General features: G+C 40.4%; 1 protein-coding gene across 2 annotated transcripts; it reads right to left on the reverse strand.

Moving 5' to 3' along the window:
* Positions 1 to 10,270: 10,270 nt before the first annotated feature.
* Positions 10,271 to 11,931, reverse strand: LOC119560915. Of its 2 annotated transcripts, XM_037874628.1 has the most exons (3): positions 11,682 to 11,931; positions 10,478 to 11,170; positions 10,271 to 10,404 (listed from the first exon to the last, which is right to left on the reverse strand). In XM_037874628.1, exons 2-3 carry the CDS (start codon positions 10,680 to 10,682, stop codon positions 10,271 to 10,273), a joined length of 339 nt encoding a protein of 112 aa, XP_037730556.1. In that variant the 5' UTR covers positions 10,683 to 11,170; positions 11,682 to 11,931. The 2 variants fall into 2 exon arrangements, with proteins under 2 accessions (XP_037730556.1, XP_037730549.1); XM_037874621.1 differs by lacking the exon at positions 10,271 to 10,404 and having other exon boundaries at positions 10,776 to 11,170; positions 11,682 to 11,919.
* Between the last annotated feature and the right edge of the window lie 14,311 nt (positions 11,932 to 26,242).

Consider the following 26,242-nt stretch of genomic DNA (forward strand, 5'->3'; position numbering starts at 1 on the left):
CAAAAATGTATATGATCTAAAAACATAATATTAAATAGAACTGAACCACAAACTCATAAAGCTATCCCACGTATTAATCAGGTTCCAATAACTAAGGTTATTGAATCTAGAAGTGCAGTTTTTGGTTCCCATTCTGAATAACATTGGAATTACGGAAAAATCGAATATGATAATGGCTTAAAAATATGAACCTCTTTCAAAGAAATATTTGAAGGTAAAACATTAGGGAATTCCACGGAATTCCACGTTACGTACGTTACGTCCCACGTTATGGAATCTAGAAGTCCACTTTGGGGTTCCCATGCTGAAAGATATTGGAATTACGGAAAAATCGAATATGAGCAATGCACATTGAGCATGGGTTTCAAGTTTGACAAATTTCAATTAAATGAAATGTATACATTCTATACTTGTTTTTGTGTAATATTAGATTAAATAAAAACTGCTCTTCAAAGTGCATTTGACATTAGCAAAGCACGTATAAACAACCATAAAAGTCATTAAAATGCATGGAAAAAACTTGCCTTTGGTAATGATATCCAATGATATCCCTGATTTCGGGGCACAAAAAAACTAATTAAAATTCAACAGCTGGTCAAGTTCATATTAGTTTAGGTTGAAACCGACCTATGTATCCCTTTGGCCAGTTCAAATACAAAAAAAACCATTGTACAAACTTTTCATAATCAGTTGATTCGTTGAATGAGCTGTAATTAAAACAATAATCTAGCCAATGCCCCAGGCGAAACTAAGTGAAACTGAACCAGGTCAACCAGCGAATTGGCTGAAGTGATTTGGCATATTTATGGGTAGGTATTACGGATGTATATATGCTACGTAGGCAGCTGCCATTTCACTTTTGAGCCATACTGCTGCCGGTGGCTCTCAAAAAGTCTTCGAAGCCCGGATCCGGCTCAGTTTCCTGCCTCCTGCATTGGAATCCTGCCAACCGAACTGGCTGGAAATAATAAACAAATCGAGCTGGGCAAAATGTTGACCAATATTTCAGTTAAGTTCTTTAGTTTGCCCTTAGCTTGGGATCCGGAGTTCGGACCCTCACCATCCGCATTGCCATAAATTATGAGGAGACTAGGGTGGGTGGGCTCAGACCAGCACCTGATTTGTTTATTTGTGGAACACACATTTTTCACATTTTCCGTCTGTTGACATCGCACATTCCCAAATGCCATTCGATGGCGCCACGTGAACCGTTTTTAAGCCGCCCGAACGAAGCTGACAAAATGCTGTGGCAAATCTAAATCCAAAAGCCGATTCATTGACATGTGATAGTATTTACTCGTCGCAAACAGAGGCATGCAAAACATTTTATTGCTGTGCAAATGTTTGCTGAAAAGTGCTTAAAAACGTCTCAGCACGAGACACACACATCACGTACTTAATTATTTGCTAGACAAACAAAGGCAAAATGTGGGATTTTCCCCTATTTTCCTATTGCATTTGAAGTTGCATAGCTATTGGGGCGAATGGGTTCATTTTGCCGTCGTGTGTCAGGCCTTGGAATACTCCGGGGATTGAGTGACTAAGGAGCTTTAGCTGGAAGGAACCTTGATGTCATTGTTTCAGCCAACCCTTCAGCACAATGCCGTTGTGCTTTTGATGTCGGCCCACCTGGCAGCAACTTGTCACCATGAAACTGCATTTGGTAGGCAAATCGTTAACTGATCTCTGTGCCGGAGTGCCATAAATTCCAGCGCCTGCCAACTTTTCAACTGCCACGCCCACAAAGTCAAAGTTATGCCCGCGGGGGCAATGTTAAATTTTCACACCATTCTTTTTCCACTTCGAGGTTGGTTGGTTTGGCCAAGAACCATTAGCATTAGCACCACTAAATAGAATATTTGGCCGGAATCCAAAATGCAGGGCTATACACCCGCTGCCAAAATGTTTTAAATGCACTTAAGAGCTGGTTCTTTTTCAGGCACTCTCATTCAATGGGTTTTCCATTAAATTTCAATATTTCGATTGGCCAAAAACGCAGAGAAATATTAATTTATTTTCCCCAAACAATTTGTTTTTATGTACGTATGTGTATACCAATGTTTTTTTACACAATTTTCAATCAAATCGAATTATTGCATACAGAGAGTTGCAGAGATAAAATTGAGCATATCTCATGTTTGCTGTTGAACACTCTTATGTAATTGAAACTAGATTTCTGCAACTTGAAGTTGTGGTTTCAAATTGTCTTGGCCTGGCTTTCATCTAAATAAATTACTCGAAATTCTTTGATACTAATTAAAAAAAGCTTTTGAAAAGATTAAGGATTTGTGAAAAGCATTGCGAGCTGTGTAAATGAGAGCACTCAAAGCCAAAAGCCAAGTACGAAATAATTTGCCAAACATTGAATGGCTTGTCTTGTCTCAAGATAAGAGCTAAGGATATCAACTTTGGCAAAGGGAAAATGGAACCCAATTGGGTTTCAAAAAGGATGCGATGCCTTCAAGGACATGGACAACCGCTCAATCAAGCACAGCTAGCTAAAATCGCTCCATCCTCGAACCGGCGGGCCGCTTAACCCCAAACGAATGGGATCATTTGCAGGCTATCTAAATGTTGCTCCTGCTGCTTTTGTGGCGCAACAAAATACGGCACAATAACACTTTGACACAACATTGTCATAACTCTTTATAAGGGACAGGCGATGGGGAGCTCTATACTCTTCTGCTCTGTTCTGTTCAGTTCTGTTCTGGGCTGGCAATATAAACAATGGTTGAGCTCTGGCCCTAAACGATTGCTCGTGGCTGCCATACAAGTTGTATTTTTCAATATTGTTTTTCCATGTGATTGAAGCACAAACATTATTAGCATACTCCTCGGCTGCTTGTTTGTCCCGCCCCACGGTTCGCATCCACATCCGCATCCGCCCTTTGTCCACCCAACCAACCAACCAGCCAAGCAGCATATATACATATCTGGGTATATAGTTCCGTCTACATTATGCAAACATACATCAATAACCTAGTACGTTGTAATGCACTTGTCTCGGCAGGCCCCCAAGTTACCCTCCTTATCGAGGGGTATTCCACCCACCGAACCATCCCCATTTCCCTTGGACAGCTGCGGCAATATGTTGGCGTTGTGTCTTCGAGTCGGCGGATGGGAAGGCCAGAAGGCCATGCGGATGTAATGGAGCCATGGCTGAGCAAAGTAAGGCTGAAGGCATTATTGGAACAAATCTTTTTGTTTTCGCTTGCCTTTCGGAATGCCTTTCTCTTGAATTCACAATCCCACCGTGTTCTTATTATAATATTCGCAGAAATACGTCCCTCATCACTAAGATATTGTTTCCGGGAATATACATAGGTGAATGATATTTTTGGCCAACTGTATTTGGTTAAAGAAGGGGTCAGGTTTAGGTTTTGTATGAAAGTGAAAAGATTTTTAAATAAAATTGTAAACTTGAATAATGCTTTTTAACCACTGTAAACCCTTTTTTAGTATAAAATATTTTATATATTTTTCTTTTATAATGTTAAATTACCAAAACCTTAAGAATAACTAAGTACATTAAAAAGTAAGTTTAATATATTAAGAGTTCCCAGAAATCCTAACTACCAGGTTATTAAAATCAAAACAATAAGAGAAACTGAAACTGAGACCATTACTTAAAATGCCTCAATCACCCTAAGCACACACTGGAGTAAGTAGAGCATCAAATTGCCGCCTAATGGTAATTTGATGAAACTAATTTGATAACAAATTCAATTTGAAAGTGCCAAAAGTGTAGACGTTGGCCAAATGCATTTGGGCCCAGCAGAGGTGGGCGTCGTGGGCGTGGCTCGGCTGAGGTTTTAACGCCAATGCAGATTGTGACACATTAGCACAGACAAACGCACACAGGCGACAGAAACAACAGCGGTGAGGGCAGTAAACAGCATACATCCTGTGGCAGGACTCATGTAATTTGCAAAAGTTCAAAGCTTAACAAACTGTTACGGGGAAAATGCAAATGGCAAATGTACTCGTACTAGATTTTCAGTCCTCCCTCTTCTGGGATTGTGATTGTGCGTGTCTGTGTGTGTGTTGAGTCAAACAAAACGTAATTTAATCGCCCTGCAACAACAAACACCCATTCAATGATTGAGCGACACAAATGGCGCATTCCGTTCGGTGCGTATACGTAATGTGGGTGAGCCAGAGCTGGAATACGCATACGCAACGTGCAACCATTTTGGCAATTAGTGTGGCAGTTCATATATAATTAAGCTAGCTGCAGAGGAAACCCGGAAAGGAAACAGAAGTTGTAACAGTAGCAGGAACAGCAACAGCAACCGAAACAGAGGCAGCAACCGAAGAGTTAGCATAAGCAGCACCGGAAACGGAAGTTGACTTAAACATTGTTGGCTTTTTTTGTATTTCAACAGTATATTCAGGCACAAACGCATGCATAATGCCGCGCAAAAGCCAGCTCAGCTGCAGTTGCTGCTTCTGCCCGCATCTCTGCCAGCTGAATGCCCTTACACTGAGGAAAAAGCTTAACATATTGTGTAGATGGAAAAAAGAATGCAACTGAAAATGTACCAATCTAAAATAAAACACTTAAATACAAGATACTGTGTTTTTATAAGCATCAAAATGTACGTGGCTTAGATACTTAAATTAATAACTTTAAAACTTCCAGTTTTTTTTTTAGTAAATTTACTTTTAAAAAAATGTGAGTGTATAAATACAAATTTATAAAATTACATTTTATTTTATTTTTTAAGTGTACAAAAATATATATAAAAACACTTCCGCCTTTGTCATAATTTAAAAAGTTTGTGATTTTCATAAGTAAATTTTTAAAATGTAAGAAAATATATTTTTAAACTCGTTAATTCTAATAATAGTTACCTATATAGAGCTTATATTTAAGAGACATAATAAATATGGTTACGATTACAAAGTATTTCTTTTAAAGTAACAATAAGATGTTTGGTAAAGCTTTTATTCGAAAAGAAGGTCTTGAAAATTGTTATCTTAAATAGTTTATTATATTCTTTAAAAAATTGTTAATACATTTTTGATCTTAGTACTTTTTTGGCACATTTACTAGAATTTAAAAACCATTTTCCCGATATCCCAGTGTAGACAAACAGGCGTCGCCCGGGGAGCCTGGTGGCCCAGCAGGGGATCCTGGGCAGCATCTTGCGCAGTGCCCAATTGATTTTCACGGTGGGACGGACCCAGGACGAGAATGGGCATGGGGATGGGGACAGGGAGTGGTAAGCGGACGAGGACGAGCTCAGTCGGGCCTGTCTTGGTTGTCAACCGAGCTACTTTGGCCCATCCACGCTTGGCTTGGCACAAGTCAAAGCTAGTTGGAAGTCAATGCGCTTGAGTGCATTGTGGCCCGGCTTTATCTTCACTTTTCGGGGCTGCTCTGGTTTTGTTTTAGTCTTACTATATTCCCGCTGCTGTTTTGTTCTGCTCTGTGTTTTGTGTGCACTCTTGATTTCCTTAAGCTGCTGCAATTAAAGGGTGCATCCTTGCCGGCAGCCAGCAGCCAGCTATTATTTCAGGCGAGTGCGCCACTTACGAGCTAGCCGAAAACTTTTTAATATGCTTGCGAAATTTTGCCAAAATTGCAAGTTAAATAAGTAAGTAGAAGGCACGCGGCGATGACAACGCGTAGACGAGTAAAGCAAACACAACGGCAAAGGACTTCAGACTCGAGAATCCGGACTTGAGAAACCATCAACTTAATTTCCCGCTCAAGTCAATCCAACTTTTGTGCAATTTGCGTGACAAAATGGGAAAGGAAAACCGAGCGAAACCGAAACTGGGAGAAGAACTGAGTGGAAGCCGCAAAGTTTGATTGCAATTGAGACAAATAGAAAGTAGCAGGGCCAACGAATAAAAAAAATGGGAGGTAGGAGAAATCTCCACACTACGCCTGCCGAATAATAAATGTCCTGGCACCTTTGGTAAAAAACTTTTGAGCCTTTGATGGCATGTGATGCATTTTATGGATTTCCGATGCTCACATGGCCCACTTCTCAAAAGGGTATTTCATGCAGCTCTGCATTTAATTGAATTGCCTGCAATAAGCAATGGCACACGCCACAGGACTTTTTGCCAGGCACTTTTACCAACTTCCTTGTCGCCGAAGGACAGCAGGAAACTTTGCGAGAAAGGCCCCAAGCTGAATGCAAATAATATACGTTGCTATCAGTTGCTTCCCTTTTATTTAAGCCATAGCTGCAGATATATTCCAGGTGTCAAAAGGATAGGGGGAATTGTCAATATAGATGCATCCTGAAAGCTGCCATTATTGCATCCGAGCACAAAGGCACCGCCAAAACCACCACTGAAAAGAATTCCGAAAGCTTAATCAAATACGCATGCTCATTAAACTTTTTCAATTTAAAGCCTTTGGGTGTCAAGTTTTGTGGTCTCGTGCGTCAACTCATTAAAGTTGCATGGCAACAAAGTTGCCAAGTCACCTCCCAGAAGACTCCTCTAGCTCGCCCACTCGAAACTCGACTCAAGACCAAATGGCATGTCATAAATTTCAGCCACAAAATGTATCTCAGCAACACTGGCCGGTATACAATATGCAAATGAAATTATCGAGCCCATCCTGGAGGCAAGAGCAACGCATTAGGAGCCCAAAACCCTGGCCAGAGTGTCGGAGTGGTCGGAATAGAGTGCACATATTCTGGGTGCGGGTCCTGTGGCCCAACATCTGACCTCTGAAAAAAAAATATGGACCAGCACTTGGCCCACACATGCAAATATCGGTCTACAGGAAACCGACAGCTTCTGAAGGAGAATTAAAAACTGAGATGTTGGTCTGTTGGTCGAGCCAAATGGGAGTGGATAATGCCAATGAAATCATTTTCGGTTCAACAATTGAGAGGATTGCCTTCGAAGAGTAATGAAAATTGCTAGTTTGCCAGCTCACCACATATGCAGAAAAAGTGTCCTTAAATTAGAAGGAGAAACTGGATATTGAACAGATGAAAAATGGAAGGTATCTTGGTATTTTAAGTGTTCTATCTATTTATTGAAGGCACAGAAAACCATATATGGCATTACAAATTACAATATTTCTTTAAAAAAATCAAATCAAATTGATATAAAATCTATTTAGAGTTATATTTAAAAAAATCTTAAAACAAATTTCAAATATAACTCTTAGTCTTAAATTCAACTTAATTTTGCAGTCTCCTTTTTTCTTATATCATATTTATATTAATTCATATTTTAGGAATAAAATATATAATTTAAAATCATTTATAACTTTACTCATTTTAGGAATATTTTTAATCTTCTTGTTTCCCATATCATAATTATATTCATTCACATTTTAGGAATAAAATAAATTACTTAAAATCAAGTTATATTTTCTGTCACTTATAACTTTACATATATTAGGAATATTTATCAGAACGAGCTTAAAATGAATTCCGAGTAATTCCAATTTGAAATAACATTTTAGCATGAATATTGATTGAAACCAAATTACCATAATTTCAAATTGACAACACTCGTGCGATTTTAACCCACCGGCAAGCCCAGGATCACCTGCTGATGTCGCCCTAATCGCATTTAATTAGAAAACGCAAATTATGCCACCGAAAACTGGCACTAGAACCCGCCAAGTTGGCATTTGGCATGCGGCCGGGTCTTAGCCACAAACTCAGCATTCAGCATTCAGGATCCACCATCCAGAATCAGGCTGACACGTTGCCGCACTTGCCCGGCTTTTAATGAAATCGCATAGCATATGCTACGACGAGTGGGTGCGGTGGTTGGGGGGTTTGGGTGGTTCGCTGGTTTGGGTGGTTGCCAGGGTGGTTGGTGTCAGTCCCACACACTCACCTGAAGTTTTATTTCAGCCGGGGTCAGGTGGGTCAGGCCGGCAGTCAAAGCTGACACGCACACGCACATATTTAGGCCGGGTCGAGAGGGTGGAACTGGTGGCCTAACTGGGATGAGCAGGAAACGGATGTGGGTGGGGTGGGGTGGCACCCCCCTTTGGCCCACCACCTTTCCACCCCACTGTGATAAGAAAGTGTCAACACAAACGTGACAAAGCTACAAATGTTTAATTTTTATGGCTGTGGTCGGGCAGGGCATTTGCCTTGGTTTGTGGGCGGTCCATGGCTGCGCGTGCCTCGCCGCTTAACTCAACTTATTTACAGTTGGCAAAGGGTTCGAGGCGCCCGCCAGTCCCCGGCCACATTTGGTCAAGCTCTCCGCTTTTTGTGCCGAAAATCACGTTTTTACCGTAAACATGTTGCAAAGTTCGCGGCTGTTTTATCTTCTGGCATAGTTTTCCCCGCTTTTCCGACCAGCCAGTGGGTCGCGAACGTGTCACAGGGCATAGAGTAAAATAGTGCTTTTGGCCAGCAGAGTAAAATATTTAAATTTAGCCAAGGCTTTAGGCACTTGGCATTTGTTTGCTTGCGCTCACTGCCTCAAGTTAAATTAGTTTAGTACACATTTAAAGGATATTTAGACAGGCCAAGGCAAATAAAAAACTTTTGTTTTGGCTACATTTGGGCTGGAAAAAAGAAGAAACCCAAAACTTAACTTAATTTCTATGCAAGTTTTTCGGGCTCACAGACCTAAAACCTAAAAATTTTAATGCATGCCAAGCCCACATGAGATGGTGGGGTGTACTACCAGCACATTCGGAGGGCATAATGAATGTGCAGCAACATTTTTGATGGCGCCCGCTGACAACAATAAATTACTTTTGGCTTTAAACGAAAACCATTAGCATAAAACTTGGCAACAGCAACAAACAGCGGCCACAACAGCCCAACCAGCCCAACATGGCCAACAACATCCTTTTAACGCGGATGCGGATGCGGATACTAGGCGTATGCGCAATATTTGTCTGGCTCTAATTTTAGCCAACAATTTGCCAGCACTTACATGATTAAATTGCAGCCTCGAACGCTGCCGCTGATGATGATGATGATGATGGGGCTAGATGGCTGGATATACCAGTAATGCTGATGTGATGGTGATGGTGATGATGGCTATGGACAAAAACGGTGGGGTGGTAAAACTTTTCAAATATGCGAGTCTTTTAATTAACTTGCCGGCACTTGTGAAGCTCTGTGTTTTAATATATTGTACGAATATTCCATCGTTCGACCCTTTTTCACTTTTTTGCTCCTTTTTTCATTTGCTCGCAAGCATGCTTTTATTAAGCGTTTCATAATTTCATGCAGTAAACTTGCTAATTGCGCCGCCTTGCTTCCTTTTTTCCTCGGCACTCTCGACTTCACTTCCACTCTACACAACTCAACTCAACTTGACTCGTTTCGCTATGCCGCCCCTTTTTTGCCAGGCCAAGACTTTTGCTTTTGGCCAAGAAAGCTGCCAAAAAAGTGTGTATGAAATAATAGGAAAACATGGCAAGGGACAGCCGGAGTGGAAGCCGTGTCGAAAGCAAGCCAGTGCGAATTAGTTGGCCCCAAAGTGTTTTCCGTTTTTAATATTTCCTCCGCACCGACTTGGGAAAAAGTTGCGAGCATCCCGGCCACTTTTGGAGACTCTTGGCCACGGCTCGTCGCTTTTCTGCCGCTTGGTCACTGCCTGGTTCACTTGCTCAATTTCCGCTTTTAATTATATGAACATTAGGCTGAGAGGAGCCGAGTTAGCTTGCAAAAACCCACCGAAAACCAACCACCTGATGGCATTTTCCTTGCTCGATGCATTTTACATTGCATTTGCAGGCAGCCAAAAGGCGGCCAAATTGCGCGTAAATTGCATGCAGTTAGTTTTAAATTTTAAACTTAATTTTTAGCCCGTATTTGCCGCCCTTAACTGAACTGAACTGAACTGGCCTTGTGTGTTTGCGCACTTTAATAGCTGTTAATATTTATGAACTAAAAGTTCAAACAACAAACAGCCGAATAGGGCAACTGTTGTCGATACTTAACGATGCATTCGGTGGGGCGAAAGTGTGTGTTGCCAGAACCGGCATTATACATTGGATCCCAGCCAGCCAGACCCAAACAAACAGCAGGCGCGAATTGGCCCATAATTATTCAATAACAGTTTATTTAAAACAGACCATTAGGACTACATTGATGAAAATTAATTAAGCGAAACTCATGTTCAAACACCCATATGTGAATCTAAATTTGCACAAAACGCTGTTTAAAAAGCGAATCAATTCAGTTTTAACTGTATAAAAAGAATCTAATTCTAGAAATTAATATACAAAACTGTATTTTTTTATATAATTTGTATTTTTTAAATTTAGTTTTGGTATTATAAAAATATGTTAGTCATAATCTACATATCACACGGCTTGCACTGAATTATATTTCTTTTCTCTGGCGCAGAAATAAATGCTTATCAAGATGAGGAGGTCCAAGGCAATCAACAACTTCAGTAGGTTTAACTGCATTAATTGCATGCGAAGAACTTCCACACCTACAGAACAGCCAATCCATAGGGAAAAGAGTTATATATAAGATATATAACTTTGCAGATAGACCCAACTTACCATCTTGTTGTTGTTGTGTGTTCAGTAACTGAAGCTCAAGTTTGGGCAGCAAAAGATCAGATTGTCGACCGACTTCCATCTCAAAACTTACGAGCTGATTATCGGGATTATCTATTAGATTTATTCCATTGGGTGCTGGCAGTACCAAGTCCAGCAATTGGATCGTTAAAAATAGGATGATAAAGGTGTTACTAAACCGAGACATTGCCAATCAACGACTGATGAGGAAAGAACTTTATATGGATAGCCCTGGTTCGAGGTTCCCCAACATATGCGTAAATAATGAACACACGCTGCGTAAAATATGGTGACAGCTACTTGTACTTTTATTCCCGTTGTTTAAATACCAGGTTAAAAGCAGCTGAGAAGCAAACAATGACGAGCAATATCCGATGCGAAGGTTAAGCTATAGAATCTCTCCTCATGGAGCTAAATGGAGCTACTTTCCTATTCCGATGATCCTGATTCCGTACTGGAACTGGTTGTTGAATCTTCTGTGGTAGTTTCCTCTATAGATTTTGATTCGGATTCCGTTGTAGTTGAGGCCTCCGTTGTAGTTGAGGCCTCCGTTGTTATGGCTCCTGATGTTTCATCCGTTGTTGTTTCTTCAGAGGACGAAGATTCGGTCGTTGAGTCCTCTTCATCAGTTTTACCATCGCCGACACCGAAAAGGGCCGCTATATCCATAAGACCCTGCGCAAAAAAGAATATCATTATTATTAGATTTTGCTTTAAGTAAACTAAATTCATAAAAGAAATACAAATACAAAGAAAGAAATACAATCAACACATGCCTTATGCAAACAAAATTTGAAACACTATTTGATTTTCTTTAGAAAAACCAGTCAACCCAAATATAAATTTTATCGTGTGTTTACCAAAAGTTTGCAAGAATAATCAATTTACCCAAATGGAAATATATAGGTATCAATATCAACTGTCTAAACAATTTGAGATTTTTATAAAAATATCTTCTCAGCAGACAAATTCAAAATTTTAGAGATAGTTTGTTCGTGACAATCTACAGTACCAATTTTACACAAAATGGTTTTGAAATCCCTTTTGTTCTAAAACATGTTGCTTAACTTTTTTGGTCAGCGTATTATTACTTGAAAAAAATCATTCAGTAAACTAAATTACATTTCCCCAACCGGCTAACGGATATCAGTTTAGAACTTGTGTAAATCTATCTTGCCTTACATACCTTCTTTAAATTTTCCCATAAACCGCCAACAAGATCCTTTGGATGTTTTAATGCATCGAGAGGGCTTGCTGAATCGTCTCGTCCCTTTAGCAAATTATGGAGAAAGCCATTGGCACCCGCCATACAGCCAAGCAGGCAAAACCAGATTACTATTTTCATGATGAACAGGCAATGGAATGTTTTCTTTCTATCCTACAGCAACAAGCAAATGCGACCTAATGTCTAACGAAACGCGGATACATTTCGCTTTTGACGGCTGGTTTCAAGCTTATTATTCTCAATAACCCTGAATCTAATTAAATTAACGGCTGTTCAAATATCTCAAAAGACCTGACATCGTTTGCTGCTGGTGTGCCTGACTGGTGAATGAACCGTGTCATGACATAAGTGTTCTTAGAAAAGTATTTAAACTATAACATGAACGTGATCAAACATTTAAGGGCAATTACTTTACAACAATAGAGTAAAAATAAAATTCGTGTTTGCTTAGTATTCCTAGCTTTACCCTACTTTACTGTTAAAAAAAAAACTTTGTAAAAATAAATTTCAGCAGAAAGGTTATTTTAATAAAAATATTAAGTCTTACTAGTATTTAGTAGCAACGAATGGGTTATCTATACATAATTTTAAGAACTCCAATATATATAAGCTTTGTTCTTCTGTCTCTAAACGCACAATCGGTTATTAACATTCCACTTATTAAACTATAAATTACTTTGAAGTCAAGAATGAATTTTACTTGCAACCAATTTAAACTAACGAGCATAAGTCTCGACTTCACCTTTGTCAAACTGAGTCTCCTTGAGGCTTGTCTTTGATCACCGCTGAATGTGATTTTCCAGCAATCTGTCATAAAAGCACTGCATTTTGCTGTGATACTCCCAGCAAAGTCGGACATCTAATTGGCCCTAAAATCGCTGTCATCCGCACTTGCACCCCACTTGCACTCAGCCAGCATTATGGCTTTGATCTGACTTAGACATATGCCCAAGATAATGGCGTTGGCGTTGGCAGATGCACTTGCCCTCCACTTGGTGGGTTTCAGGGTTCGGGGTTTTGGTTGGGGTGCGACTTTCGAGCGCATCGAGTTGTAAGCGGTAGAAAAGCATATCAAATGCATTCACGAGCAGGAGCGTTTTAAATTACTCAGAACGTGGAGGCTGCTGTCAGTTGGGGGAGGATGTGAAAATGGTATGGGGCTCATTTCTCCCCCTTCAAAGACGAGTGTGTGCGAGTGAGCTTCAATTAATATGCAGCAATTGCATGTATGCATACGCCTCGGTTATCTACTGCCACCTAATTGTTTATTTATGTGCACTTCCTTTGCCATCTAATTAACTGAGTGCAGCATGTGGATTACCTGTCATTTCCACCCGTTGTTTATCGCCTGTTTCAATTGATCAAATTTGCTCGAGGAAATCAAGCGTCCGCACAAAAGCAGCTAGCAAGTAGCAAGTAGCAAGGACCTAATAAAAAGGAGGATATGGCAGCAGAAACTAGCAGTCTCATCACTTGGCCCCGCAGCCTGATCTATGGCACTGCAAGTGTCACATAAATTACAAGCGGAAGCATCAAAATGCTGTCAAATGAAGAATGGGCGAAAAGCTGGGGAGTAGAGTTGATTCGAGTCGCGACGAAAAGGATTTTCATTGCCGCATTCTGGGAGAGGGTTCCACTTGCAGTACACCGAGGAAAATGAAAGGAAACAACTTAGAAAGCAAATGTTCCAATAATAGTGTGACCACAGTACCTAATGAACTTTATCATGGGCAGTGTGACCTTGCCTTCTTAAAAAAGGGGTAAATTAAGAACAATACTTCCAAGTTGTTTTATAAACATTGAATGAAGGCCCTTTTGAACTACTTTTCGTGACATTTTCCCTCTGTACTTGACTCGACTTAGCTCCGCTTGCTTTGGTAGCTTGGCGTTTAGTTTTTCGCATTGGCACTTTGTCTTCATCAGAGGCGACGAGCGGTGGCCGCAACAAGCTCATCATAGCCATCGACGGCCGCATCATCGTCATCTTCATCGTCATTCTCATCGCTGTCGTCGGCGTGCTCCTACATAGCTATAAACATCAATTTAGCAACGAAAATTGGTTTTCAGATAGCTTCCACACACATACACATGGCCACCTACACTTCTTCAGCCAGAGAAAAATTGTTTTTCGCTTTAAGTGACAAGCAGTGAGAGCGAACTGACGACAACTTTGTCGATGTCTTCGTTCTCGTCTTGGTGTAGTGTATCCTTTTTTTATTTATTTGTTATTTTTTGGGGGCTAGTGAATTTCGTCATGTCGAGCCACCCATGTGGAAAATAATAAACCAAAAGCAGAGACAAGCACACTGTAAAATAAAAGTATTGCCCCACTTTCACACATTTCGGGGACTTTGACTAGCATATTTTAAAAGCTGGCTTTGATTTCGAATTCCGAATAAATAAATATATGTATGTAGAAATTCCAAGTGAATATTGCAGCATTTCGGAAGTGACTGAGACGACTTGACCACACCCATGCTTGGCCATAAATTTATCATTGCATAACCACAGGCGCATGAATAAGACATTCGAATTGTGGCAAATGGAGTGGGAAGCCAGCATATATTGATAATGATTAGATTGATTGAAATTTTAATGGCTGAGTGAGGCTATAAGCCGAGAAGGCCAGACAATTGACCACTCCATCGTAAAATGCCAACAGGACCTGTCATAAACCGCAAATACAGACACACTCCAAACAACCACTTCACTAGCGTCAAAAGCGAAAATTATTCAAATTTATGCCGGGCTCGAAGAGGAATAAACGAAGTATAAAACGAAGTCGACCAAAATGTGTGCCAATTGAAATTCGTTCAAAATTTTATGCAAACCTCAACAAATTGTCATTAAAAGCGGCAACACAACATACATACAAACTCGACTTGGCCATAAAGAGAGCCGCCATTTCAACGTCCATATTTATGATGTGAACGACAAGACAAAATGGACTTCCGGCCGGCGAAAAGTAGAGAGATATAGAGGGGGTGTGGGGCTATGGAACCCTGGCTCTTTGCATTTTAATAGACTGACCCAAACGCTTTTGGAACCACATGCAGAACGCGAAAATACAAACGCTGGCACATGTGTATATTAGCTGGGGATACCTACATATATGTTTATATGGGTGTGTGAGAAGCATTTGCAATGCAAATTGGCAAAAGTTTAAAAAATTTATGCGGCTTTAATGGCACCTGGCGACTGCAGACCGGACCTCGGATCCAAAAACCAGACCAACCACACAACACCACATCCAACCAAGACTATTCCAGGAAATTATATACTAAATAGCAGAATAATTTTTTTGGCATTTGCGCTGCTCATTTTTTCCCTTCCACTGCCGTTTTTGTCGACTACATTAAATGCAAATTTATGCCTATTTGCTGCAAGAAAGTGTAACGGAACCTTTCTGTTGCTAGCTGCTTGTTAAACTCGCATAAATTTCGCTGGCGGCTTCCCATTTCGCCTGACACTAAAAGGATAGCACCAGAGATGAGAAAGGATATTTTTGCCAAGGTGTGGTACAATATATAAGTGGGAAAGGTGTAGCAAACTATTTTTAATAAGAATTTAATTTTAAAAAAGAGTTTGTGTATGTTCCTTGTCTTCTATATGCATAAAACGATAATTACAAAAGGAAGCTCAACTTGTAAAACGAAATTTTTTCTACAAATTACCTCGGTAGTATAATCGTGTGCCACGAAATATGTTTGCCAAAGTGATCAAAATAAGCCTTAAAAAATATTTTTCATAAAAATAGGTACCCATTTTCGATCTTAGGTACAAATTTCTCACCCCAACACTGGGAAACGGCACCCCTTCCCACCCAATTATTGAGCGTTTCATCAAAGCCATGGGCGTGCCTGTAAGGGGGGTGAAAAAGGGTAAATCGGGGGATTCGGAATGGCTAAACTATGGCAAACTATCGCCACTTGCATTGTGCATTCGAGCAATGCTCGCAACTTATTGTTGTTATCGCTCTTTGCACTTCTTTTGACTTCTTTTGGCTGCCACTTGGCAGGCGAAACTCTTTGGAACTTGGCTAAGTAAAATTTATGTGCATTTCTTGTGTGCCACCAGTGTGAAATGTGCCAAGAAATGTTTGGTTTTGTCTTTGGTTTTTTGCTCTCATAGGCGCAGCAGCGGCAGCAGCAGCAGCAGATGCATTGGAAAAACGTTAGCTCCAAATAATTAGCCATTAACAATTGGCCTAGCCAATTGGACCAGGAACGTCTGTTGCCAATTTCTTTTCCAGGCCATTCTGGTGTCAAACTTTTACCCTTTATTGTGCCGGCTTATCCCATCTCGGGCTTGCCCTGGCAAATTGCTGTCTTGCTGCTGCAACTTTTTGCCTGACGCGCTCAATAAAACGATTTATGCTACTTGCTCCTTTTGGGCCCCTGTAAACTTTGGCAACTTTTGCCAACATTTGTTTTGTCTATTGCCTTGTATCTTGTGGCATTTCTGGCAGCCTCTCGGCCACTCAGCCACTGAGCCACTTGACTTGGCCTAAACTCCCCAACTTATTAGTGCAGTTTATTCACCGACTCCAACTCAAGAAGCTGCGTGCGGTTTGTCTTGGGGTGCACATAAATCTCGGCGAGGCAACTTTTCGGACACGGCCAGCAAATAAACACCCGGGGTCATAAATCAGGGGGCGCGCTCAGCTGCAACATGGCCAACATGACGTGCAACATGCACCGCATCACAAAAAAAACAAGGAAGAACGCTATAGTCGAGTACCTCGACTATCAGATACCCGTTACTCAGCTAAAGGGACCAAAGGAAAATGGAGATATGCAAGCAGCAAAGCGAGATTGAAATGCGCCACCTACCGGCGGTAGACAGATTTAAGCGTTGTGGGCGTTAGAGTGGGCGTGGCAAAGTTTTTTTTGGATTAATCGATAGGTATTGACAAGACCAATACATTTCAGTTAAAATTTTTGATCTAGCGTGAAAATTGTGGGCGCCACAGGTTTGGGCGGTTTGTAGGCGTTCTAATGGGCGTGGCATATTCGCGTGACAAAATTGCGCTGCGCTTAAGCCTAAGGAATCTAAATCTGAAATCCCATTTCTCAATCTTTGATATTTTTCAAGATATCCGCGTTCATATTTACGATTTTTTGAAGTTTGTGGGCGGTTTGTGGGCGTTCAAGTGGGCGTGGCAAACTTTTTTTTGGGTCAATCGATAGGTATTGATGAGAACAAGACATTTCAGTTAAAATTTTTATTCTAGCATGAAAACTGTAGGAGCCACAGTTTTGGGCGGTTTGTGGGCGTTCGAGTGGGCGTGGCACTCTGCTGAAACAAACTTGCGCTGCGTAAGAAGCTCAGGAATCTGCACGCCTAATCTCAATAGCCTAGCTCTTATAGTTTCCGAGATCTCAGCGTTCATCCGGACGGACAGACAGACGGACAGACGGACAGACGGACAGACGGACAGACGGACATGGCTAGATCGACTCGGCTAGTGATCCTGATCAAGAATATATATACTTTATGGGGTCGGAAACGCTTCCTTCTGCCTGTTACATACTTTCCGACGAATCTAGTATACCCTTTTACTCTACGAGTAACGGGTATAAAAAGCTGCATTCTGATGGGTTTCTGGCTACCAAAAAAGAGGCAGATCGAAGCTCCTTGGGCATGGCTAATGCAAATCATCGGGAGGCGACAACAGCTGCAAATTTTGGCCAAATTGGCCTGGCTGTAACCGCTTGGCTAACTTGGCATTCATTGGCGCTGTGATTCCGAACGCCCCTGCATAATTTATCATTTATTTGGGCTCATTACCCGTACGGAATATGAATAATTAAAGCGTGTCGGAGGTTAAAAAATAAAAATGCACTGCCAAGTGAAGCAATTTGCAGTGCACTTAAAGCCCCATGTCAACTTTGGAAAATTGGGCAACGACCCGGATTATATTTTGTGGGCTTTGCCTCCCGGCCTGGTTCTACCCGTTCAACAATCGTTGTTCGATTTGTGGCACCTGCTACATTTTGGCCACCGTCAAACTGCAACTCATGTCATGTGTGACAAAAATCGAACATTGATGTCATTGACAGACGCAATTTTGGCCAGCAATTGTAATTGGTTTAGGACCGGGTTGGCAGTTGTAGTTCCAGCCAGTTCGGACCGTTCGTTAATTAACATGTTCGTGGCTTTGCTGGATGTAACAGTCCATGCCCTGAAGCGAGCTTATGTCAGTTGGGGTGGACCAACACGAAACGTTCGAAAATTTATTTTGACCAAATATACTGTGTACATATACTAGTGTAATTAAAAAACGTACACACAAATTTTAACTTGTTAATCTGTTCTATAAAAAGTACATTTAAAACTAGATGAATTGATTTTAACTTACATTTTAAACACCCTGAATTGATGCATGGTGCAGATGTGTTCCCAAACCCCTATTTATATTTTCAAATTTTTAGGTGTTCATTAGGTATTCATAAGTTGGTTGATTATGTAAGGCATGTCTTTCATTTTAGGGATGATTTAGCAAGCCCGTAATCAATTTTCAAGTTAGTAAACCAATTAAATGCATTGTTGCAAACTATTAGATTCCTTAATATTTTGAAAGTTGGTCCACCCCACTGACCACCCTCTATGCAAAACTCCCACCGTTAAGCGAATCATTTTGCACGCGCAATGAACTCATCGCCAGCGTGGACTTAATCAAATTTCGCAGCGGAAAATAGCTTGGAGAGCAGCAGCCCGTTTCGAGCATTTCCGGCACGTTTTTTCGGGCGGACGGAATCTTAGCATACTTTGGAGCGCACTTTATTGGTCTGAATCGGTGGAGAGTGGTGGGTTGTTTCGGCAAAATGGAGTCGAGGGCCCACGTTGACACACTTATTTACCAGCTGGCCACGGCGGTACTTCCATGGTCATCTCTCGCCGCTGGCAAAGGGATCCACCCCACCCCTTCTGGCCCCCAATTTAATCTGGTCTGTGTGCGCCGGGCTTGTTGCACGCTTCACGCTCGCAGTGGCACGCGGCGCATAAATCAATGGCAACGATCTTTACGTGCTGCCTCAAAGTTTTTCGTTCAGCATCCGGCACATCTAGAACACGCAAGGAAAAAAATGGTGAAAACTATTTGATTTTTAATAAAAATTCAGATGGTAATATAAGTATTCTAAGATAAGGAATGAAAAATCATTATAATATAAATAAAGACCATTGAAGCAAAAAAAAATTAAAGTCGTTCCAAAGGCATCAAAAAGTATGCATGAATACTTTTCAAATGGCGACCTTCGATGGATTCGTTCCAAGAGAAGACCTTCCTTTCTTAGAGGATATTTTGGACATTTTTATGGCCCTTTTCAATACTTTTTGTATGCTTATTTGTAAGTAAAGGGAAAACTACATCCTAGATTAAATATATATGATATATATATATCTTTTTATGCGAAAAGATATATATTTCTGTTAGAAAAATCCTTCAAAACATTTATTTTTTTAGTGCATGAAACCCCTTCTCGTCACTTTTTGCCAACCAACACTCACGCGCCTTGCAATCTTTATTGCACATTGCGGCTTCCGGCTGGCGGATGCGGATGTGGATGTGGATGTGTATTTGTGCGAGTGTGCGCTCTTGTTTGTGTTTGTGCCTCATTTTAGTTGAGAATGCGGCATTAAAATGCATTTGGCTTTCAATTTACTCACACTCGCGTAATATTTTCATTAAGTGTTTTCTTTTTAGTCATTTCGCCCACGTCCTCATTTCGCTGCTCGCCCGCACACACTTAAGTACTCTAAATTGTTAATGAAATGTTAAATGGCTCAGAGTGGCCGAAAGGAAAACACAATTCGACGCCTGCTGATTGACCGTAATGAGCCAGTTACGCAACAATATCCATTAATAAGTAATTAATAATGACCCCTGTGGGGCACTGGGGGCCCAGGTGTTTGCCACATGTGGCATTAATTGCCCAAAAGCAAGGTCGATGGCAAGCCGAATTGAGAGGTCAATTAACAGAGAGAAACAATCACAGCTCTTGGGCTAATTAGAAATGTGTCTCTGGGTCTCGTAATCCGGTCTTCTAGTGAATTCTGGTTAAGATCCAGAAACCGGAAACCGGCCAAAATGCCATGCAAACAAATTCATTAACTTTAACAGCAACAGCAAAACATCAAATGTGTTTTAAGTGCAGGGATTGTTAAGACCCAGCTCGAATCAAAAAAAGCTGATGTGGAACGCACAGATAGACAGCTGTTGATAACGCCCAGAGACCAACCAGTACCAAAAACCAAACCAAACCGAACAGAACTCGCAGACACAAACATGTGTAGGATTGCCAAATCCTCTGACTCCATCTGCACACCCCGATTTTAAAATATCCCATTCCCATCCTGCCGGCAGCAAATGCGCTTGTCCCATGCTGATCCCTTTAGCTGTTGAATTGCAAATTGTTTGTATCTGGCGTCAACAATTTGTTTTTTGTCTCCGCTCGTAAGAGCCTTATGTCTGAGTAATGGCAACTATATGATATAGTTTGCCAAGCCAGATTAATAATGTAACTGTGCACCGAGAGCCGGTAATGGAAAGCTCTTCCCCTTCCCCTCTAGATTATCAACTTGGAAATGATCAAGGACAAGGTTAAAACTGGGAACTACAATAAGCTCCTTTTAGTTATGGTTTCTTTATAAATAATAGAGCACATAAATGGTTTTTCACAACAGAAATAAAAAATGTAACTTTACATTTTAGTTTTATTATAGTTATTTCTTATATGGGGTCAAAATTTAATGACATCTAAGCATGTTATGCGTTTGAAACAAAAATCGAACTAATTTCTGAAATTTGGTAAGTGTTTTAAAAAAGACTTTGACAATTGTGGATCTTTTAGGCCTCTACATTTTTAAATATTTGTCTTTATCCAAAGAATTATTGTAATAAATATACAATGTAAAAATTAGTTTAAAATATATATGGGTTTCCGAAAACAGGGTTCAAAAATGGCTTTTAAGGGTGTATATAAGTATGCAATAATATATTTGAAGTCGGGACGAAGAAGAAAATAAACTTTTATCGCAGCATACTTTTACACACCATTAGTAACAAGAATTACAACATTTATTTTTAAAACTCTATCGTATCTTAAGGATAAGGGTATTCCAGGATCGTTTTGATCCAGATCCCACATATTTTCTGGATTTTGTTGCCACTTTTTTCGCTCTCGCTGACAAAATGTCCACCCATCTGTCACGGCAACCGGCAACAACTTTCAGCCAGCGGGCAGGCATCAGCAACAAGCATTCAAAAACTTAATTTTTTTTGCATACCCTACATGCAGCAATTTGTATGATTTCCAACTGCAGTTTTTTGGATACGATGTTTGTAGGTTGTCAAATGCGTTTTTCCCACTTGTTTTACAATTTTGTGGAAGAAACAAATTTGAATGCACAGCAAATGGCAAATGAGCAAGTGCATTGTCAGGGAGAATTATTAAATTGCTGCTGCTGCTGCTGCGGAGTAAAAGAGGCTGGGGAAAATGCATAGGAAAATTGGGTGGGGAAAAAAGGAGCAAGTGGCGCTTAATGGTCTGGCCATGTCGTTTAATTTTTTCTGTTTTACCCCTTTGGTTGCATTCTGCTGCATTGTGCGCTAAATACTTTGACGTCTTTTTATATTATGCATTAAATTTTTGTTTTTCTCCCTTTTACTTGTATTTTTTTTGTTTGTTTGTTTCGTCCGCAAGCATTCGAGCCATTTGCATTTACATATGCGCATTGCTTGCTGCAGATTGTATTTAATTAAAATTTGTTGTAATTCTAGAAATGGCCGGAAAATGCGGCCATAAAGCAGCCCTATGACAGCCAGCAAGGCCGGGCCTGATTTAAGTGCGTGCATATATGTACATAGACCATTTACGGCGCTTTCGATTCGATTTTGCCTTCGTATGACTATGGCACATGGTAAATAATGAATGCCCAAAAATGCAGTAATTTATCGCCATGTTTATCTGCTACTCATTACTAGGCAAAAGCAGCAAAATCTGCATAACTATCACAAATGTAGCGCATGAGTGTGTCCGTTTGTCATGTTTCGAGGGCCAGGGAGTAAAAACCCAGTGCAAAAATGGCGATAAGCAAAATTCAGTTTTGTTAATGGCTTGGCCAATTCAATTTGCTGTTTTGTGCCGGGGACGTTCATCAATTTCGTTTGGCAAATGCAAATAGCAAAATGATAGGCAAATATTTATTGTGCCCCGCATAATGAGTGAGAAATCTTGTTTTGGCAACCAAGTCAGGTACCGAATAGTGCCGAGGGCAGGAAGCCAGATCTAATGGGACCGAAAAGCTGGCCAGAAACATGGCCAGATGGGAGTATCTCTACCAGCACGTGCATTTTGCATGCAAAACAGCCTCGTCATAAGCATTAAAACTAATGCGCCGAAAAGTAGACTATTAAAAATGTAAAGTCAACTTTACTAGCTCGAAGGAAAATTGTGTCATTTGTTTGTCGGCGATTGTGTGAGCAAGAGCACTTGTGTGCTTGAAATTTGAGACTACATTTTCAGAGATGTTGTGTACATAACTCTACGAAAAGGGGTGGAAATATATCTAGAAATCAAGTTGTATGAAGAAAAACAAATACAAAATAAGACTACTTTGAAAACATAATCCATCGAGAGAAAAATGTGTTTTTAAAAACAGAATACATATTAAATTAATTTGTAACTCTTGTTAATCGGTGCAGGCCACTAGAAGTTATAAAAATGGTTTTAAAAGGTGTTTAAAAGTATGCTTTTCTAAATTTCTCTTTGGGATACGTCTGGACTACAATGAAGTGTATTGTTGCATACTTTTAAGTGGTTTTTAAAATCGAATGCGTGACTTTTTATATATTCACACTGAATTTATAACCAATTTGATAAACATTTGATAAGTTTTTTTCCCTGTGCATGCATACTTTAAAGGGTCAGGGCTGTTTGCTTTCTTTGCCAGTGAGTTTAACGTTTGCTTAAACCTTAAAAAATCATTTCATATCTTGGGTAAATTGAATATCGCCAGATGTATACCCCTATTCACCAGAGCCGCTGGCAACGGCCTCTCAATTGCCAACAAAGTTACACAAACACACCGACCTCTGAATGCGAGTATACTCGCTCGCAAACTAACACATTAGGCGGCGTTTCCTTTGCCAAAGTTGGTTGACTTCGTTTCTGGGACTGCTTTTTGGGGCCAACAAAACGGAGACGACAACAGCAGCAACAACATCATCAACAACAAACAAATAAACTGACAGACACTCGTTTCCGTTTTCAAACAAAACAGACGCCATATTTAAAATTCCAAACGGGGCACCCCGGCAATATAAGCAGGCAAACAAATGAAATAACACAAAATTGCCGTTTGCTAAAAACTTTTGCTTTGCTTATTTCCAAGTTTTTTTTTTTTTCATCCCCATTCGGTATTCTGGTTTCTGGATTTTGTAGCTGTTGGCTGGCTGCTGCCAAAACAAAGAATTCAATTTAGTGGGTCGTACGTTGATGTGGACAGGTTCATTGAACGCGATTTTGGATTCCCTCAAATGAGCATAAATTTCACGCTTTTCCCATGACTTGAACTAATTGTGGAAGTATGCCAAACGCCATGAGAGAGCGACTCAATGGAATTTGCCAGCGAAAATCGAGTATCCGCTCAAAAGATGACAGCATTTCGGATTTTTCGGCATTTATCATCATAGCCTGCGAAAGCAGCCCCAAAAACTTGCTGACCGGTGGCCGTGACTTCCGTGCACCAGAAATGAAATGAAAGATTTATTCCAGATTCGCATGACGAGATAGTGTGTTGTGGCAACATCCACAGAAAAGCACAACAGCCATGGCACAAAAGACACGTAGGCCAATAAAAATGCCATCCTCGTCTGTTGTTAAACTCCACCAGCCGAAGTTGTATATTATGCTAAAATGATTTGTGTGGCCAAATTGCTGTTCAGACGTTGCACTAATTTCATGAGGAATGCATGGGGAAAACAATCAATAAGAGATAAGGAGTTGCTTTGCTGTAAATACAAAGGAGCTTCTATAATTCTAGAATTTTGACAGTTGCTAGGACTTCCATAATCAGAATTGGTAATATATCTATTTAAAGAGTCTTAAAAATGAGCTTTCTAGAAGTGGTATATTTTTTCGTCCTAAAAACTCCGCCCATTTAAATCGTTTTAGTTATAATACTCTGAGTTAAAATATTTAAACAACATAAACCCATTTTGTTTATGAAACTTCAAATATATTTTATTATAAAATACGTTCATCGCGATTAAGCATTATAATAAAGTGCATTTATAAGACTTAAAATATATTTAATTATAAAACATGTTCAGCGTGGATTTGTCCCCCAATAAAGAGTAAAAACTCGTGGGACCATATTTCAAAGAGTGCCCAGAAAAGGGGTGATGGAGTTTAAAAAAAAACCTTCCATCAAAGCATTAGAAAAATCTATAAAATCGCTGGGCCCGTCAGGAAGCCACCCATACATGCCAATAAAATATTTTATCAAACGTACGTGCTGCTATTAGTCTCCCAGTTCCCACATCCCCCGATTTCCCGAACTCCCCGACTTTCCCCGTCACATGTACGCATATCAAATGACTGCGTTGATGTGTTGAAAGCCCGGGAAAGACGGGAGTTGAGATCGGGTGAACGGATGTGCGGGCGGTCAACCCTTTTTTACGGCTGGTCAGTGGAGCACCCAGGCACTCCGACATTCCGGCACTCCGGTTCTGGTCTCTGATTATGCGTCGTGCGGCCATAAATTTATATTGAAAGACGTGCGCTGTTAATCAAATTAAAGTGTTTGATTAAATTTTAAATAAAACTCTCATTTTCCACGCTGCTGCTGCAGCAGTAAAAAACTGAAAAATGAATATAAAAATAATAATGGGAATGGAAATTAATTTAAGAACACATGGCGTATGAGCTATAATCAATTTATGAATCATGCGCAAGATTATTAATTAAATTCTGTTGCTTTGGGGCGAACGATAGAGTTTTTAAAGGATAACCCATTTAAGGCCACATTGCTAAAGAGAATTTCGAAAACGTGTCGCAAACTACGTAGATATTCGAAGACTCCACTCCTTTGGCTCAAGTGGTGGCGCACTTTAAAGCGCTTAACGGGCCAACTGAAGTTAAATAACAATTTCACTGCTCATTAACCCTAATTTGTATGTAAATTTTTCGGGTTCCCCGGTTGGCCCTTTTTTCCCGGGCCCGGGTTCTGGCCCACGGGTATTGCGCTGCGTCCCGTTTTAAAGGCGGACTCGTTGCCGTTTTGTAGGTTTTAAGTAACGCACATGACACGGAACGCAGCGAGTTACTATAGCTTCTACGGGGAATGAGGGCCTCCATTATGGAGCATTCGCTGCCGCTTTCTTCAAGCTGCAAATAGTGCGGGGCATGCAGAGTGCAGGAAGCGAGAATGAGTTGGTTTTTGGAGCTGGCCTGGCCAAAACGAGCATAAGAGATGGCCAGAGATAGCCGGGAAAATGAAGCGAAAAAAAGGAAGGGAAAAGCGTGGAAGATTGTTTGTCTGCTGCCCTCCTTCCCGCTTTCCCGCCATGCAACCCAGCTCCATCTTCCATTAATTCATCCGCCATGGTGGCCAAACAATAGGCCCGACATTCCACGTTGGCCACATTTGGTGGCTGGTGCCGAAAATGGTTCATTTTACCCTTTTTTCAAAATTGGTCTATTCTATCCGTTTTTTAGTAATCAGTGGGTAAAAAACTTGTTAGTGATGCCAGGAACATGAACTACTTGCAAAATGAAAATTTAATTTCCAATTTTTTCCAAAAAATAGAATCCGAAGTTTGAAAAAAAAGTACTAGAAAGTTGTTCCTCCATAAGACCTTTTTTTCTAAAATAATGAAAAATCAATATTAAAAATAAATGTTTAAACATTTTTTATACATTTCTTGGGTATAATTCAAAATTCACAAATTTATTTTTTAATTGCTTGATAAATTAAGATATTTGGAATGATTTCGCATTATATATTTAAATACAATTTATGTGTTCTAAAATTATTTCTTATTTCTTCTGAAAAAGCTTAGATCACTTGGCAACCTGCAAGCCATTCAATCAATTAATTTGGTTTTTAAAATATAAATGGAGCTCTCTCCGAAATTGGCACACATTTCGGCACTTGCATTTTTTCAAATTTTCGGTACCCTTTTTTGGTACGCTTTTTCTGGTAAGACTTTTCGTTTACCAATTTCGCATCCAAGTGGCAACCGGGCATTTGGTTTTTTTTTGGTAGCCAGAAATGGACTTTCGGCAGTCATTATCGGGATGTTATTGTTGCTCCGCCAACCGGGCAGCCAGGCAGCAACAATTGCGAGGGACCGGCTGACCGGGCGGAGTGCATTAAAACCAAAGTGAGTGCATGTGAGTGCGAATGTGAGTGTGCAGACACTCCAATCGCCTCGCAAGGACATTCGCAAAACTGGGCTCTCCAAGTGGAAAACCCGCCAACTGGCAAACGGCAAACAGGCAAACAGGAAATGA

This window comes from Drosophila subpulchrella, chromosome 3R (assembly GCF_014743375.2).
Source record: "Drosophila subpulchrella strain 33 F10 #4 breed RU33 chromosome 3R, RU_Dsub_v1.1 Primary Assembly, whole genome shotgun sequence".
Taxonomy (NCBI): Eukaryota; Metazoa; Arthropoda; class Insecta; order Diptera; family Drosophilidae; genus Drosophila; species Drosophila subpulchrella.

Coding starts and splice junctions, on each gene's coding strand:
- LOC119560915 (XM_037874621.1), bottom strand. CDS start 11,840: ATGAAAATAGTAATCTGGTTTTGCCTGCTTGGCTGTATGGCGGGTGCC. Junction 11,171..11,681: donor TATGGGAAAATTTAAAGAAG/GTATGTAAGGCA, acceptor TTTTTTGCGCAG/GGTCTTATGGATATAGCGGC.